Source organism: Sardina pilchardus, chromosome 7 (assembly GCF_963854185.1).
Source record: "Sardina pilchardus chromosome 7, fSarPil1.1, whole genome shotgun sequence".
NCBI lineage: Eukaryota > Metazoa > Chordata > Actinopteri > Clupeiformes > Clupeidae > Sardina > Sardina pilchardus.
Window position 1 is genome coordinate 32,500,400 of NC_085000.1, and position 14,938 is coordinate 32,515,337.

General features: G+C 43.0%; 1 protein-coding gene across 3 annotated transcripts in view; it reads right to left on the reverse strand.

The window, feature by feature from the left end:
- Positions 1-3,406: 3,406 nt before the first annotated feature.
- LOC134087985 (uncharacterized) overlaps positions 3,407-14,938 on the reverse strand; it is a 66,491-nt gene continuing 54,959 nt past the window's right edge. For all 3 annotated transcript variants that reach the window (XM_062541866.1, XM_062541865.1, XM_062541867.1), the window contains 8 exons: positions 14,221-14,925; positions 13,231-13,935; positions 11,677-12,297; positions 11,354-11,539; positions 10,771-10,936; positions 8,569-8,698; positions 8,344-8,451; positions 3,407-4,499 (listed from right to left, as the gene is read on the reverse strand). In XM_062541866.1, coding sequence (XP_062397850.1) covers positions 4,065-4,499; positions 8,344-8,451; positions 8,569-8,698; positions 10,771-10,936; positions 11,354-11,539; positions 11,677-12,297; positions 13,231-13,935; positions 14,221-14,925 — 3,056 coding nt within the window. In that variant the 3' untranslated portion in view covers positions 3,407-4,064. The remainder of the gene's footprint in view (positions 4,500-8,343; positions 8,452-8,568; positions 8,699-10,770; positions 10,937-11,353; positions 11,540-11,676; positions 12,298-13,230; positions 13,936-14,220; positions 14,926-14,938) is intronic.

Below are 14,938 nucleotides of genomic sequence, written 5' to 3' on the forward strand. Positions count from 1 at the left end.
CATTTTGTTTGAGCAATTTAGTTTTTTGTTCTGAAAATGTCTATAAATGTTTGTAAAAAAACTGCAATAGAAAGCTCAATAAGCTCAATCATAGATTCCCAAACATACACAACCATGAAGCCAGCTAGGGAAATAGAATGGGGCGCGTAGAATGGGGTTTCGAAAATGGTGAAAAAAATGAATGCCTTTGATAGTTAAATAACTGCTTGTGAGTCCCCGCGTTCGTTTCCTTCTACAGTTCTGCAGTGTTCTACAGCTCTAAGTTCTGCAGCTCTGCAGTTCTACAGTTCTACAGTTCTACAAAAACTCGTATATCCAGGAGTGCTGCTTGGGTGTAGATATTCAATAAGTACAGTATACCTCCGGTGCTCATCCGTTTGGAGATCCAACAAAGTTTCAATCTGGTAGTGAGTCTGCATGAGGCACTCGAAAAGGTATTTTTTTTTAAAAAGCCTTTATTGAACTTGGCTAAACATTCTACAGTTCTGCAGCTCTACAGTTCTACAGTTCTACAGTTCTACAGTTCTACAGTAGTTCTGCAGTTCTACAGTTCTACAGTTCTACAGTTCTGCAGTTCTACAGTTCTACAGTTCTACAGTTCTGCAGTTCTGCAGTTCTACAGTTCTACAGTTCTGCAGTTCTGCAGTTCTACAGTTCTACGGCTCTACAGCTTTGCAGTTCTACAGTTCTACAGTTCTACAGCAGTGTCTTCTGTGAAAGACGACATGTATCATGAATATCTTTTCTTTTGAATTATTTTTCTTTCTTCATCCATAAGCTGCTACATCTACAATTGTTTGTTGGCATATGTGAGAGGGGATGTAATTTGTACCTGCATCAGTATCACCTGATCAGGCCTGTACATCTACGTCCATATGCTCCAAAAAGACGGGTTGTGCCTTATAGCCACATGTCCTACTGAAGACCCGTGTCTTTCTACAGTCTGTGGTCTAGACACAGGATGCCCTCGTGTGCCCTGATCATCTGTCCTCCTCTGCAGCCATGAGCATGAGACACCTCAGAGCACAGGAACACTGCAACACTGCCCTCTAGTGGACACAGCACAGCACAGCACCTGGTTTGATGTCCTGAGCTTCTGATACCTAGTCAGTGGCTGTGGATGTGTGTGTGTGTGTGTGTGTGTGTGTGTGTACACAGGTGTGTGTGTGTGTGTGTGTGTGTGTGTGTGTGTGTGTGTGTGTGTGTGAGTGTGAGTCTATGTGGATGTGTTGTACAGGAATGTTATGATATTGTGAAATTGTTGAGGTCACACACACATTGCGTGCATATGTTCATCTCAAGTGTAATGATATTGCTCTGATCTGGCAGCCAGACAGTTCTCCATCCAGAGGAGCACGTCTAGTTTAGTGTGTTTAGTTTGTGGCTTTTGTTGGACAGGTGCTGTAGAATTGACAATTGCATACACACACAGGTAAAGGTGCCATTTCAAACACAGGAGGTGTAGCAACAGATGTGTGTGTGTGTGTGTGTGTGTGTGTGTGTGTGTGTGTGTGTGTGTGTGTGAGTGTGTGAGTGTGTGTGTGTGTGTGTGTGTGTGTGTGTGTGTGTGTGTGTGTGACGTGTGTATCATTCTTGTGAGAAGCTCGAGACATTCTTCTCCTGATCTTCATATTAGAACATTGGTGACCTTTGAGGTCTACATCTTCATGTGATATTTGCTAGTGTTGAGATGGGTCCTCCTCCCACCTAAACCCCCTCCACAAGGCCCACCTGCACATCAGGTGACCCGACAGGCCTGAAGAAGAACACTTTGGGCTTGTTGAGCAGAGCTGGGCAGCTGGGCCCTGAGAACAGGGAGGTGATATCCCCGGTGGATACCAGATCACCGTCCACCCCTAAGATGCCCCCCTGGCAGCCATGACTCAGCACACAGCAGATGAAGCAGTCTGCAGCCATGACTCAGCACACAGCAGATGAAGCAGTCTGCAGCCATGACTCAGCACACAGCAGATGAAGCAGTCTGCAGCCATGACTCAGCACACAGCAGGTGAAGCAGTCTGCAGCCATGACTCAGCACACAGCAGATGAAGCAGCCTGCAGCCATGACTCAGCAGTCAGCACACAGCAGATGAAGCAGTCTGCAGCCATGACTCAGCACACAGCAGGTGAAGCAGTCTCCTGCACTTCATCCCTGAAGTCTGCAAGCCTTCCTCTCATCTCAGCTGCTGTCAGGTCCACCTTCGTGGTCACTCTGAAGTCGAGCCAGTTGAAGACCCTCTTCAGTTCATCTAAGGGTTTTCAAAAAGGGAATTTCATTGAGGGTTGTTGATTTTTTAAAAAAAAATTATGTGTTTATTTTAGTTTGTTTCTACATTGTTTCTAGCAATCCAAAACACTGACCAGGAACCACCTGTACCTGCATCAAGATCTGATCCTTGGCGTTCATCATGTTAACCTCACATTGTTGATGATCACACATTCTTTAGGGCTGGTTCAAGTGTACTGGGAAGGGTTTGGTAAAGCAATTCAATAAAAATGAACACAGAGCAGTACATGTTTTTTGTACTGTATAACATACACTGTAGAAATACTCACTGCTCTCTCCTCTGTCTCAGGATCAGTTCATGTGTCCTCACTGCCCTCTCCTCTCAGGATCAGTTCATATGTGTCCTCACTGCTCTCTCCTCTCAGGATCAGTTCATATGTGTCCTCACTGCTCTCTCCTCTGTCTCAGGATCAGTTCATATGTGTCCTCACTGCTCTCTCCTCTGCCTCAGGATCAGTTCATATGTGTCCTCACTGCTCTCTCCTCTCAGGATCAGTTCTCACTTGTGTCCTCATACCACCTCAGCTTGGAGGGCTCAGAAAGAAAAAACAAACAGGTGGATAGTGACACCCAGTGGCCTTTTGGTGGTACAGCAGGCAAGAGACTACAAGGTCGGCACGTGTCTGAATACTCGTTCGAACCTGTCTAGTCTGGGAATACTCATACAAACTTTTGGGAATACTTATGGGATTTGCTCTACAGGCCCGTCTGGCCAAGAGGCCGTTGAAGACCATTTCCAAATTTACAAGACACTTCTGAGAGGATTTGAAAAGAGTTTAACTCACCAATTTAAATCTAATATCACTGCTAGTTACGCCCCTGCTGGAAGTCGTGAATCACTCAATCTTTTCCAGATCCACTCTCAATCAGAATTGAGAAGATATACGTGCTAATTGTTAGTGTTCAGAATAGATCAGATGGTGTCAGGCTGTGGTGTGAACAGAGGTGCAATTACAACAATTAAACTTTGCATTCCTTGTAGATTTAAATAATTCTGATAATGAATTACAAAATATATTCTTCTTCAAAATGGTAAGAATACATAATTAGCTACTTTGTTACATTTAAGAGATTATTACATGTTGTATTATGTGTAATTTTGACAGCCAGACCACTCAGTTGACCACTCTTTTTTTTTTTACTTTTAAAACATTTTAAAATAATTTTTTTAAAATGCATCAGAATTCCATTGTACAGATTGAATTTATATCAGATTTGCTGAGAAAAACAAAAACACTCCAATTTAATGTCATGACAGCTCAATCAGTGGCAGTCTGCATCTTACAATGATATCTTAGGTCTGCATCTAATAGTTAATTCAAGGATATATCAGATTATAATGATGATCACTGTGCTATTATTCACATGCTGCTCTCTGCCAGGATGGAATTCATCATGTAATACAAAACATTACAAAACATTACAAAAGATTACATTACATCTGGCTACACAACACTTAAAATGGAACAAATAACTACAGTTACTGCTGAACTTTTGTGCTACTGCATTTTGCATTTTGCATTCACATATAATGAACGTACTTTCAAAGTGCAGCAAACACTTAACCAACATCTGGAGGAACGTACTTTTGACAATCTTTTGTAATTACATGTAATTTGAACATTACAATCTGTTTAGCATTTGCCATTTAAACATTCACTTCATCACGATAACAGACCTGATATAATGGCTTAAAAATACTTCTTACTGTAATTCAGTGAGAGTGACATCTACAGTAAGATTCTTCTGTTGTTAATTCAGTCCCTATGAATTGAAATCATTGTCTTTTGTTGACATCAACTTTTGGTTTTAGCAACTCCACCAGATCTTTGGCATTCATGCGAGAATTGGGTTTAAATTCAATCAGTGGTTTCAACATGTCATGAAGAGCAGGCTGTAGTGTACCCAGAGCTTGAGGACTCTGCTGTTCATAAAGAAGTTCACGTATTTCTTGCTGGTTGTTGCTTGGCCAAGGTGCAGAGTTTGTGAACATCTCCAGAAGAGTGATGCCAAGAGACCACATGTCTGACATGGGACTGCATTTCTTACACTCTACTATGCACTCTGGGGCCATGTAGGGAGGGGTTCCTCCTAGTGGACCGTAGTAAACTGCTGTTTTACCCTTTCCTGTTTGACCACTTCCAGACATGGTTTCTTTGAAGTTCGCCAAGCCCCAGTCAGTGAGATAGGCCTGTCTGGTGCCTTGTGAAATCTTAGAACAACAATGAAAAAGATAAACTTAAATTAGCAGTATTTTGTGAATTACATTAAACCTAAAATGCTTGAGCATTTAAATTACAGTTTTTCTCAGTCGCTTTGGTACATTTCTCGAATCATCCTTGAGATTTGCTGAACAGTAAGTGCATTTCTCAAAACTATTTGTACAAATTGCAAAACACCATGGATTACCTGCAAAAGCCAGTTTCTTGCTCAAAATCCTTAGTCCATCTCTCAAAACTAAATATTTGCGTCAATGAACATGTCAGTGCATCAGAATGTCAAGTCCTTGTGTCATCGTACGTCATGTTGTCGGTATAACAGTGTACTCTGGAGGGATGTTCTGATGTAAACTATGGCTAACATTTGTATGACATTTTTTGTAAATTGTAGGTGTATGTGGGAGTTTGATCGACAATATTCACATTTATGCTTTTACTGTGTTTTACTGTAATTTGTTGACAGACCCTGTCACTGTGCTACAGAAAGGAAAAGACAGCACTGCATAGTATAGAGAAAAATGTAAATAAAGTAGTAATTTGACCATAGGACAATCTCGTTCTGGGAAAACTGTAAATGCAGGAATTACAGTGCAGACTTCCTACACCTCCTGATGTTCCTGTCTTTTGGGCCACAAATTCTCATATGACAACATATTCAACCATTTTGCATGTAAAGACTTATACTATAGAGAGCCGAAGTCCCGCCCTTCTACTTCCGGTCTATGGGACCTATTTCACGATTTTTTATGCATGGGAGTCAATGGAGAGATAACAATTATTTTTTGGTCCCGTTCGAATTGGACCGTGCATTTCACATATGATGTGTGGGAATTTAAAAGATAATTTTTCACATTAATAAAGTTCTGTTTTTCCTTAGACTTTAAAAGTTATGTAAGTTTTGTGCGAATCCGTTCAGTGGACTACATCTCTCGTCTCAAACGATGCACGTCACCAACTAGCAAACGAGGCTGGCTAGTTAGCTAGCTATTATGCTAGTTAACGGTTACATCTTGCTGCCAGCTAAGTCACTTAACAGTAGTGTTTGTACAGTCTATGAATGAAATACAACTTATCTGATGTATTGAATCCTCTGACTCATGATATTTTCATCGGCAAGGGGGAAGCTCAAATAAGACCTGTTGCTGGCGCCCGTGGCTGTGAATTGGTCTAACGTCACTAACACGACTGATGTGTTTGTAGTCGTTGGAAACACAATCTTTCACAATGTTGTAATTCACTAGTTACGACATACTTTTCAAATGTCTTTACATGAAAAATTGTCATTAAAATTGACAAACATCATATGGGTAATTCAAGGCACAAGACAATCGGGACCAGAAAATAATTTATATTTCTCCATTGACTGCCATTAAAAAAAAATCCAAAGATAGGTCCCATGGAGGCAAACGGAAGGGGCGGGACTTCGGCTCTCTATGAACTAATGCCTAAATTTAGCTGAGAATTGTACATGATAATTTGCATGGATGTACCAAAATATTTGCTACTTGATCGAAGGAATGAGAAACTGCTTTTTGATGTGCACAAGTGACACAATGGGCCCGATTATGCAGACCGCGCAGTGAGCTTTCGCGACTTGCGCAACCTATAATTCCTATTCTCTGCAAGCGCATCCTTCATTTTTCCAGCGCAAATGTACGTTCTCTAGATAGGAGATAATATTGCGCCCCAACGGGCGCGTCAGTGAAGAGAAGAGGTGTGGTCCGGCGCAAAGTTCGCCAGTCACTAATATATGGATGCAGAAAGTAAGTGCGCCACTAACCATGCAGGAAAAACCTAGTCGGGAATCATTCGAGCATAGCTGAAAGGCTATTTTATGAGCGCATGAGGCTTGGGGATATGGAAGAATGCACAGTGCGTGCACACACCCTACTTCTTTCATCAGCAGGAGCGCGCAGCCCGAATATAATTAAATAATATTTGTCCGTTTCTCGGTTTTAGGTTTGAGTATTGGTCAGCAAAAAGTAGCCTTCATAGCATAACAACATCCACATGGAATAATACAACAACAACGTCTAACAGTGACCTGCTCATTTAGACAACATTACACAGCCCTATGGCTAAGTTACCTTTAGTTTTGTTCTAGCATAGCTTTAACGTCTGGCATTAAACAGCTGTAGCGTTCTGACAATTGTCTACCTTGTTATTGCTCATCTGGAATAACTCCTCTAGCTGCCTCCATCCTCCATCCTTTCTGTTTTGTTTGTTTAAAAGAACTTGCGATATCCATGATGAGTAGGCTATTGAGTTAGTGAATTAGCTTCACATTTTGTGCTGATAGCCGAGTAAAAGAAAACAACAAGTAGCCTAGTTGCGCGCCTGCGTGCGTAATCTCTCCTGTTCAGACGAAATGTATGCGCATGGATATACAGCTCTGCATTGAGTTAATTTTGATAACGTGTTGACTGACTTTTTCTTAAAATTGTAAATAGCCTGTAATTGTAAATAATTGTAATGGTTGCCATGCAACAGAGACGCAGCCACTTTAACTTTTGTCCAAGTTGTGGTAGTGCATTAACGAAATGTGGTCAAGGTGTATGTTTGTGTTGGATTTGATAACAGCATCGAACACGATTCAGCCATCAGATCATCATCAAGGACCGGAACTATCCATGTTAGAAAATAATATTCACACATCATGTACATTATTTTCACAATTTTCCAGCATAAAATTTGGGAAGGCTTAGACGCCCATGCCTTGCACGATCCAATCGGTCCCTTCTGGAGTAGACGCCATGATAATACCAACAGGTCATGGAACAATGTGCCAGGCTTTTAAAGGGAATGGTCAGCCAGCTCCGGAGGACGGCCCGGGTGCCTGACAGAGCGTTGTAGTCGCTTGGGAGGGCGGCCACGCCGCAGAGGAGAGCGCCGGGATGGCTCGGGGATCAGGGGCGCTGGAGAGCGCGGGGCTGGAACCGGCGGAGCAGAGCGTGGGGCTGGAACCGGCGGAGCAGAGCGTGGGGCTGGAACCGGCGGCACTGGAGAGCGTGGGGCTGGAACCGGCTGGAACCGGTGAAGAGCCGGAACAGGAGGCACTGGAGAACGTGGGGCTGGAACCGGAGGAGCAGAGCGTGGGGCTGGAACCGGAGGAGCAGAGCGTGGGGCTGGAACCGGAAGAGCCAGGACTGGGGAACACTCGTCCTCAGTCGACCACTCGTCGTCGGTCGACCACTCGTCCTCGGCCAGGGGGATCGTCCTCTAGCCATCCTTGGGAGGTCGCCAGATTGCCAGTCGCGATCCCCAAAAGGGATCCCAGGGATCCCTCTCGGGGCTGGCAAAGCTGAAGACCTCCCACGGGCATCCGAATCAAAGCCCACATACCTGCCTGCTGGGTCTTGCAATGGCCTCGTCATTTTGTCAGGATAGCGGCTTTGACCAAGACCCAAACGCAAGGCAGGACTCAAGAATTACGTGAGACAGATTTTACTTTTTTTTTAGGAACCCAGGAACAACAACCGTGACATAGTATACATACAACAACACAATGACAAGGCCAAGACTGAGGGAAGACAGAGGGCATTAATACATCAGGGAACGAGACACAGGTGAACTTAACTAGGGATTAACAGGACTAATGATTAGAGACAGGAGAGGGACGGAGACAAGAACAAACCAGAGCAGGGAGGGTAAACTAAGGAGCACATGGAACAGGACACAGGAAGTAAACAAAGCAAACAGGAAGACACAAGACACTACAAACTAAAAGTACAAAACCCCAAAACCCAAACCCCAAACCGTGACATCTACAATAAGATTCTTCTGTTGTTAAGCTTTGCCTTTGGTTTAATTTGACTCCATATGAAACACGATACTCACCATTATGTTGGCAGGCTTCAAATCTTGGTGGATGATCCGTTCTCCATGTATGTACTCAACAGCCATAGCAACATCTAAAGCTACAGACAGCTTATCCTTGTACTGTAACTGGAAATGTAATTAAAGAATATTTGTAACATTTTTTTTAAATATTTTTTTGCTACCATAATGTATAATATGTTGATTGCTATTAATACTTAAATATCTAAAGAGAAGATGCCTCACCTTGATGGGAGTGTCTTTATAAATAACCTTATTGAGGTCGGCACCATGGATGTACTCATTAGCAATGAGGATCTGTGTCTCACTTCTGGCTACAGCCATCATCCGCACAATGCGGGGGTGAGACAAACGCCTGAAGAATAATGAATGTGATATTTTGTCAATATTTTGATAAACATAGATTAGCCATGTTTACAGTAAGTTTACTGTATTAAGGTGATATTTAATGCAATGTTGTTGCATGCATATTGTACAAATAAGAAATACTGTAGATCAAACAATTATGTTTGTGTGTTAAATAGTATTGCACGGTGCATCTATACTATTAATGTACTGTATTACTCTGAAAATAAAAATGTCACAATATCTAATTTTATTAGTATCAATACTTTTAAAAATGGCCGTGTCCAATTGAAGTAACATGTGTGTGCACAAGTCATGGTTCTACTGCCTCCACTAGACGTCTTTTCTCCTCATCACACAGCTGTTGTGTGTGTGCCATTAATTATCACTGGGGAGAAGAAATACTCTTTTCTGATTGGCTGGGGCGATGTCTATTAATTCTGAATAACGGGACACCTCTGAGGTAGATCTGGTAAACAAGTTACATCACCAGTTCTATATTATGAATGGTAACTATAACAACCATAGTAGGACGATGGTCGAGCCTGGAAGCAGGTTTTGCAACAATGGTGTAAACTGAAAACAAGCTAACTCTATCACTGAAAATTGTGCCACATGGAACTTGTGCAATTGTGGCTTTTGTGTACTACATTGTTGGTGCTTTGTTTTGTGAGATCCAGGGCAAGCTACTGACAAGGTTTGGCGCCGTTTTTCAAAAATGCTATTTTGAAAGCGTTTGGCTCACTGTTTCGGTATCGTTACCAAGTCAAGAATTTTTATACCTTTTCAATTTCTATTTGATTTGGGCCCCCTTCACATTGATGTCATCAATAGTATTGAATTAGATATATGTATAAAAATTCTTGCAAAGTTCTTGTATCGCAAATCTTGAATTGGTATCGATACTGAAACAAAGATGTTGGTATTGTAACAACACCAATGTTAATAAATTATGTGATTATGTGGATTATATAAACTGCTCACAAAAAGTAAGGAAACTTGACTTTGGCCCATTATATCTCCCCTTTAGTAATACCAACTAGTAAAGTGTTTCATTTGTATCGTTGATTTGTCACCTTTACAATGAGGTATAGCTTGTAAGCATAGGGCAATCATGGAATGAGCAATACAGCCAAATGTCTGAGTAGTGCCAACCAAAAATGTGCCAAAATGGCCAGTAATAGGGTTCTGCTGCCAGACATCTCGTTTTGGGCTTCAAGTGCTACCAGGTGAGTTTAGATACCGGGATGAGATTCTGGAGCCAGTGGCACTTCCATATCTCCAGAATATGGGACCAAATGCCATCCTCCAGGATGACAACGCTCGCCCCCATAGAGCTGGGATCATCAGAGAGTACCTCCAGAATTTGGGGAGTGGAGAGGATGGAATGGCCTGCCGTGATGTGAGTCCAGACCTCAACCCAATTGAACACTTGTGGGATCAGCTTGGGCGTGCTGTACGTGCCAGAGTCACCAACAGAACCAGGTTGGCTGACTTAACAGATCCTTATCGAGGAATGGAATGCCATCCCACAGCAGAATGTAGCCAGGTTGGTGACCAGCATGAGAAGAAGGTGCCAAGCTGTTGTGGCTGCATATGGATCCTCTACACTACTGAGGACCCTGACACTGAGTATAAAATGAACGAATGTATGCCTAACATGTTTTGTTTTCCTCATTGCTATGGGAGAGTGCAATCGTCAATGCTTGAAGTAACAAAGGTGAATTCCAACAGCATGACAGGCCATTTTGGCACATTTTTCGTTGGCACTACTTACACGTTTGCTTGTGTTACTCATTCCATGGGAGCCCAATGCTTACAAGCTGTACCTCATTGTAAAGGTGACTAATAAACGATGAAAATGACATAAAACACTTTAGTGATCGGTATTATTAAAGTGGAGATATAATGGGCTAAAGTCAAGTTTCCTTCCTTTTTGTGAGCGGTTTACAATTTACTATGAGATTGCAAATGCAGCCTCATGAAATGAATAATAAAGCATACAGAAACAGACAGACAGACAGACAGACAGACAGACAGACAGACAGACAGACAGACGCACACACACACACACACACTTACAAAGGTATGAGAAACTCATTTGTGATGACTGAACTGCCTCCAATAGGGATGATCTTTACAGCAGCAGGAGCTCCCTGGTATGAGCCTCTGTAAACTGCTCCAAATGATCCTCTTCCAATGCAATTATTGTATATGCTTATTGTAGATACATCCACAAAAACATTTTCTAGAAGTAGGAAAACATGGCAAAGGTTGAACACAATAAATTGAAGTGAACAAAAATTATTATAGTAATCTGGAACAACCGCAAAATATTTCCCTGATTTGAAGTTGCTCAATGTCTGCGAATTGTCAATACTGTATGATATAGAAGTAACCTTTCTGTGGTCATACAGAATTTAAATGATTTCTCTCAAAACCTCTCATGTTTTTCTCATATTTACTTAGCATAGTATGTAGGTGTATACATTATTTCAGGCTAAACAATATAATTTCCTTAAACTAGTTTAAACAATACAATTTATTTTGTCTCTTGTCCCAATTACAATAATAATATTTTCAAAACAACTGTACGATAGCCTTGTTTCTTAGTACAAAATCTATTTCCATGTAGTGGTCTGAACATGCTGTAGAGTAATCTCACCATCTCCATGTACAGGTCTGTGGATCTCAGCTCCCATCTCTCCAGCTGCAGCCTCCTCTGCTGCCCCCCCTGTGCCATAGCCAGAGCTCTGAGTGGAGGCAGCTGTCTTGAGGTGCTTAAAGGGCCTCGTGAGCTCAGATAGAGCAGAGCCAAATCCAGATGATCCTCCAGGGGTGTGTTCTCTTACTTCATGTTTATACATACAAAAAAACCATTCAAATAAACCATTCTTGTCAAATTAATGATTTAGTGTAAATACTAGAACATTCCGTGCCATTTGGATTTTCAAAAGAAAAAAATAACATTAAAAGTTGTATACTTACATCTCGGAGGAATCTCCATACTCTTATTCAACTGGAAAGGGTAGCCCCTGTTTCCTGCCACCATCTCCTCTATCTTCTCCAGCAGCTCTGTCACCTGGCCACCATCCCTCTTCTCATTGTCTACAACATGATACCTGTTCCCACATTTCTCTACAACCCACTGCAGAGCCTCTCCTCCACTCTCAATGTGCTGCTCAATGGCCGTGTCTCCCAGACAGTCCCCTCTGGTGAACAGCACTACAGTGTGACTCCAGACTCTCTCACCCAGCAGCTCCATGTGTTCCTGCACTGCTCTTCTGTGTGTCTCTGTGAATGACCTACTCACATTAATGATCAGGAGTAGAGCATGGGGTCCTGGAGGACACAGAGACACACTTAGGACAATCTCTTGTTTATCACGTTCAGGAGTTTGCTCTACAGTGAAGTTCTTCCACCATCCTGGTGCCTCCACTACAGTGATGCGTCTCCCTGCTGTTTCTCCTTCTCTCTTCACACACTCAGCTGTTCTTCCTGAGGTGCTAAACTCCTCTCTGCCCAGGATGGTGTTTCCTGATGAACTCTTCCCATCCTTTCTGCCTCCCAGCAACACAATCTTCATGTCAGAAATATGTGGAACTCCACCTGGAAACAGAAATTATGTAATTCTGTGAAACACACTAAAAATCCGCTCTATGCTTTTGTGATCATAGAATCATCGTGTGTGTGTGTGTGTGTGTGTGTGTGTGTGTGTGTGTGTGTGTGTGTGTGTGTGTGTGTGTGTGTGTGTGTGTGTGTGTGTGTGTGTGTGTGTGTGTGTGTGTGTGTGTGGTTGTGGGGTGTGTGTGTGTGTGTGTGTGTGTGTCTTTGTGGTGATGTTGGATGTGTGTGTGTGTGTGTGTGTGTGTGTGTGTGTGTGTGTGTGTGTGTGTGTGTGTGTGTGTGTGTGTGTGTGTGTGTGTGTGTGTGTGTGTGTGTGTGTGTGTGTATGCATACAGTATGAGAGTTGTGTTTGTGTGCATATATGTAGTGTGGGTATGTTTGTAGTGTGTATGTGTGTAGTTTGTGTCTGTGTGTGTGTGTGTGTGTGTGTGTGTGTGTGTGTGTGTGTGTGTGTGTGTGTGTGTGTGTGTGTGTGTGTGTGTATGAGCTGGAGTGGTTGTGTGTGTCTGTGTGTGTGTGTGTGTGTGTGTGTGTGTGTGTGTGTGCATACAGTATGTGAGTTGTGTGTGTGTGCATATATGTGTGGGTATGTTGGTACTGGTAGTGTGTATGTGTGTAGTTTGTGTCTGTGTGTGCACTGTGTGATGTGTGTGTGGGTGGTTGTATGTGTACAGTATGTATCTGTTCATGTGTGGGAAAAGAGGTGGTTGTGTGTGTGTGTGTGTGTGTGTGTGTGCCTACTGCCTACAAAGGTGTGTGTGTATGTGGTTGCGTTGTTGCATTCATCTATGTGTGTACTAAAGAACACAGCATGTATAGGACAGAGAGATAATGAAGTAAACATGAGTTGTGATATAATGTATAGCCTATGTAAATGTCTCATGTGTAGGTTTGAGAGCTGAAAATGTCTCTCACCTGCTGATGATCTGAGAGTCTGTCTCTGCTTGTGCACCTTCATCTTCCTCTCCTCTGCTCTTCTCTCTGCTTCCTTCTTCTTCTCTTGTAGTTCTTCAGAAATATTTCTGTCAAAGTCAAACTGATGGCCCCTGTTTCCTGCCACCATCTCCTCTATCCTCTCCAGCAGCTCTGTCACCTGGCCACCATCCCTCTTCTCATTGTCTACAACATGATACCTGTTCCCACATTTCTCTACAACCCACTGCAGAGCCTCTCCTCCACTCTCAATGTGCTGCTCAATGGTCGTGTCTCCCAGACAGTCCCCACATGTGAACAGCACTATAGTGTGACTCCAGACTCTCTCACCCAGCAGCTCCATGTGTTCCTGCACTGCTCTTCTGTCTGTCTCTGTGAATGACTCACTCACATCAATGATCAGGAGTAGAGCATGGGGTCCTGGAGGACACAGAGACACACTGAGGACAATCTCTTGTTTATCACGTTCAGGAGTTTTCTCTACAGTGTAGTTACTCCACCATCCTGGTGCCTCCACTACAGTGATGCGTCTCCCTGCTGTTTCTCCTTCTCTCTTCACACACTCAGCTGTTCTTCCTGAGGTGCTAAACTCCTCTCTGCCCAGGATGGTGTTTCCTGATGAACTCTTCCCTTCATTTCTGTTTCCCAGCAGCACAATCTTCATGTCATAGATATGTGGAACTCCACCTGGAAACAGAAAACATGTAATTCTGTGAAACACACTGAAAATCCTCTCTATGCTTTTACTCATGGTATTATAGTCTCTAGAATGAACTTTGGGATATTGTGTACAGTTGAAGGTGAGAATGTGCGTGTTTTAGAGGTGTGTGTGTGTGTGTGTTTGTGTGTGTGTGTGTGTACTAAAGAACACAGCATGTATAGGACAGAGAGATAATGAATGAAGTAAACAAGAGATGTAAAGCATATGTAAATGTCTCATGTGTAGGTTTGAGAGCTGAACATTTCTCTCACCTGCTGATGATCTGAGAGTCTGTCTCTGCTTGTGCACCTTCATCTTCCTCTCCTCTACTCTTCTCTCTGCTTCCTTCTTCTTCTCTTGGAGTTGTTTAGAAATATTTCTGTCAAAGTCAAACAGATAGCCCCTGTTTCCTGCCACCATCTCCTCTATCTTCTCCAGCAGCTCTGTCACCTGGCCACCATCCCTCTTCGTATTGTCTACAACATGATACCTGTTCCCACATTTCTCTACAACCCACTGCAGAGCCTCTCCTCCACTCTCAATGTGCTGCTCAATGGTCGTGTCTCCCAGACAGTCCCCACATGTGAACAGCACTATAGTGTGACTCCAGACTCTCTCACCCAGCAGCTCCATGTGTTCCTGCACTGCTCTTCTGTGTGTCTCTGTGAATGAGTCAATCACTCTAATGAGCAGGAGTAGAGCATGGGGTCCTGGAGGACACAGAGACACACTGAGGACAATCTCTTGTTTATCACGTTCAGGAGTTTTCTCTACAGTGTAGTTCATCCACCATCCTGGTGCCTCCACTACAGTGATGCGTCTCCCTGCTGTTTCTCCTTCTCTCTTCACACACTCAGCTGTTCTTCCTGAGGTGCTAAACTCCTCTCTGCCCAGGATGCTGTTTCCTGATGAACTCTTCCCCTGCACTCTGCCTCCCAGCAGCACAATCTTCATGTCAGAAATATGTGGAACTCCACCTGGAAACAGGAA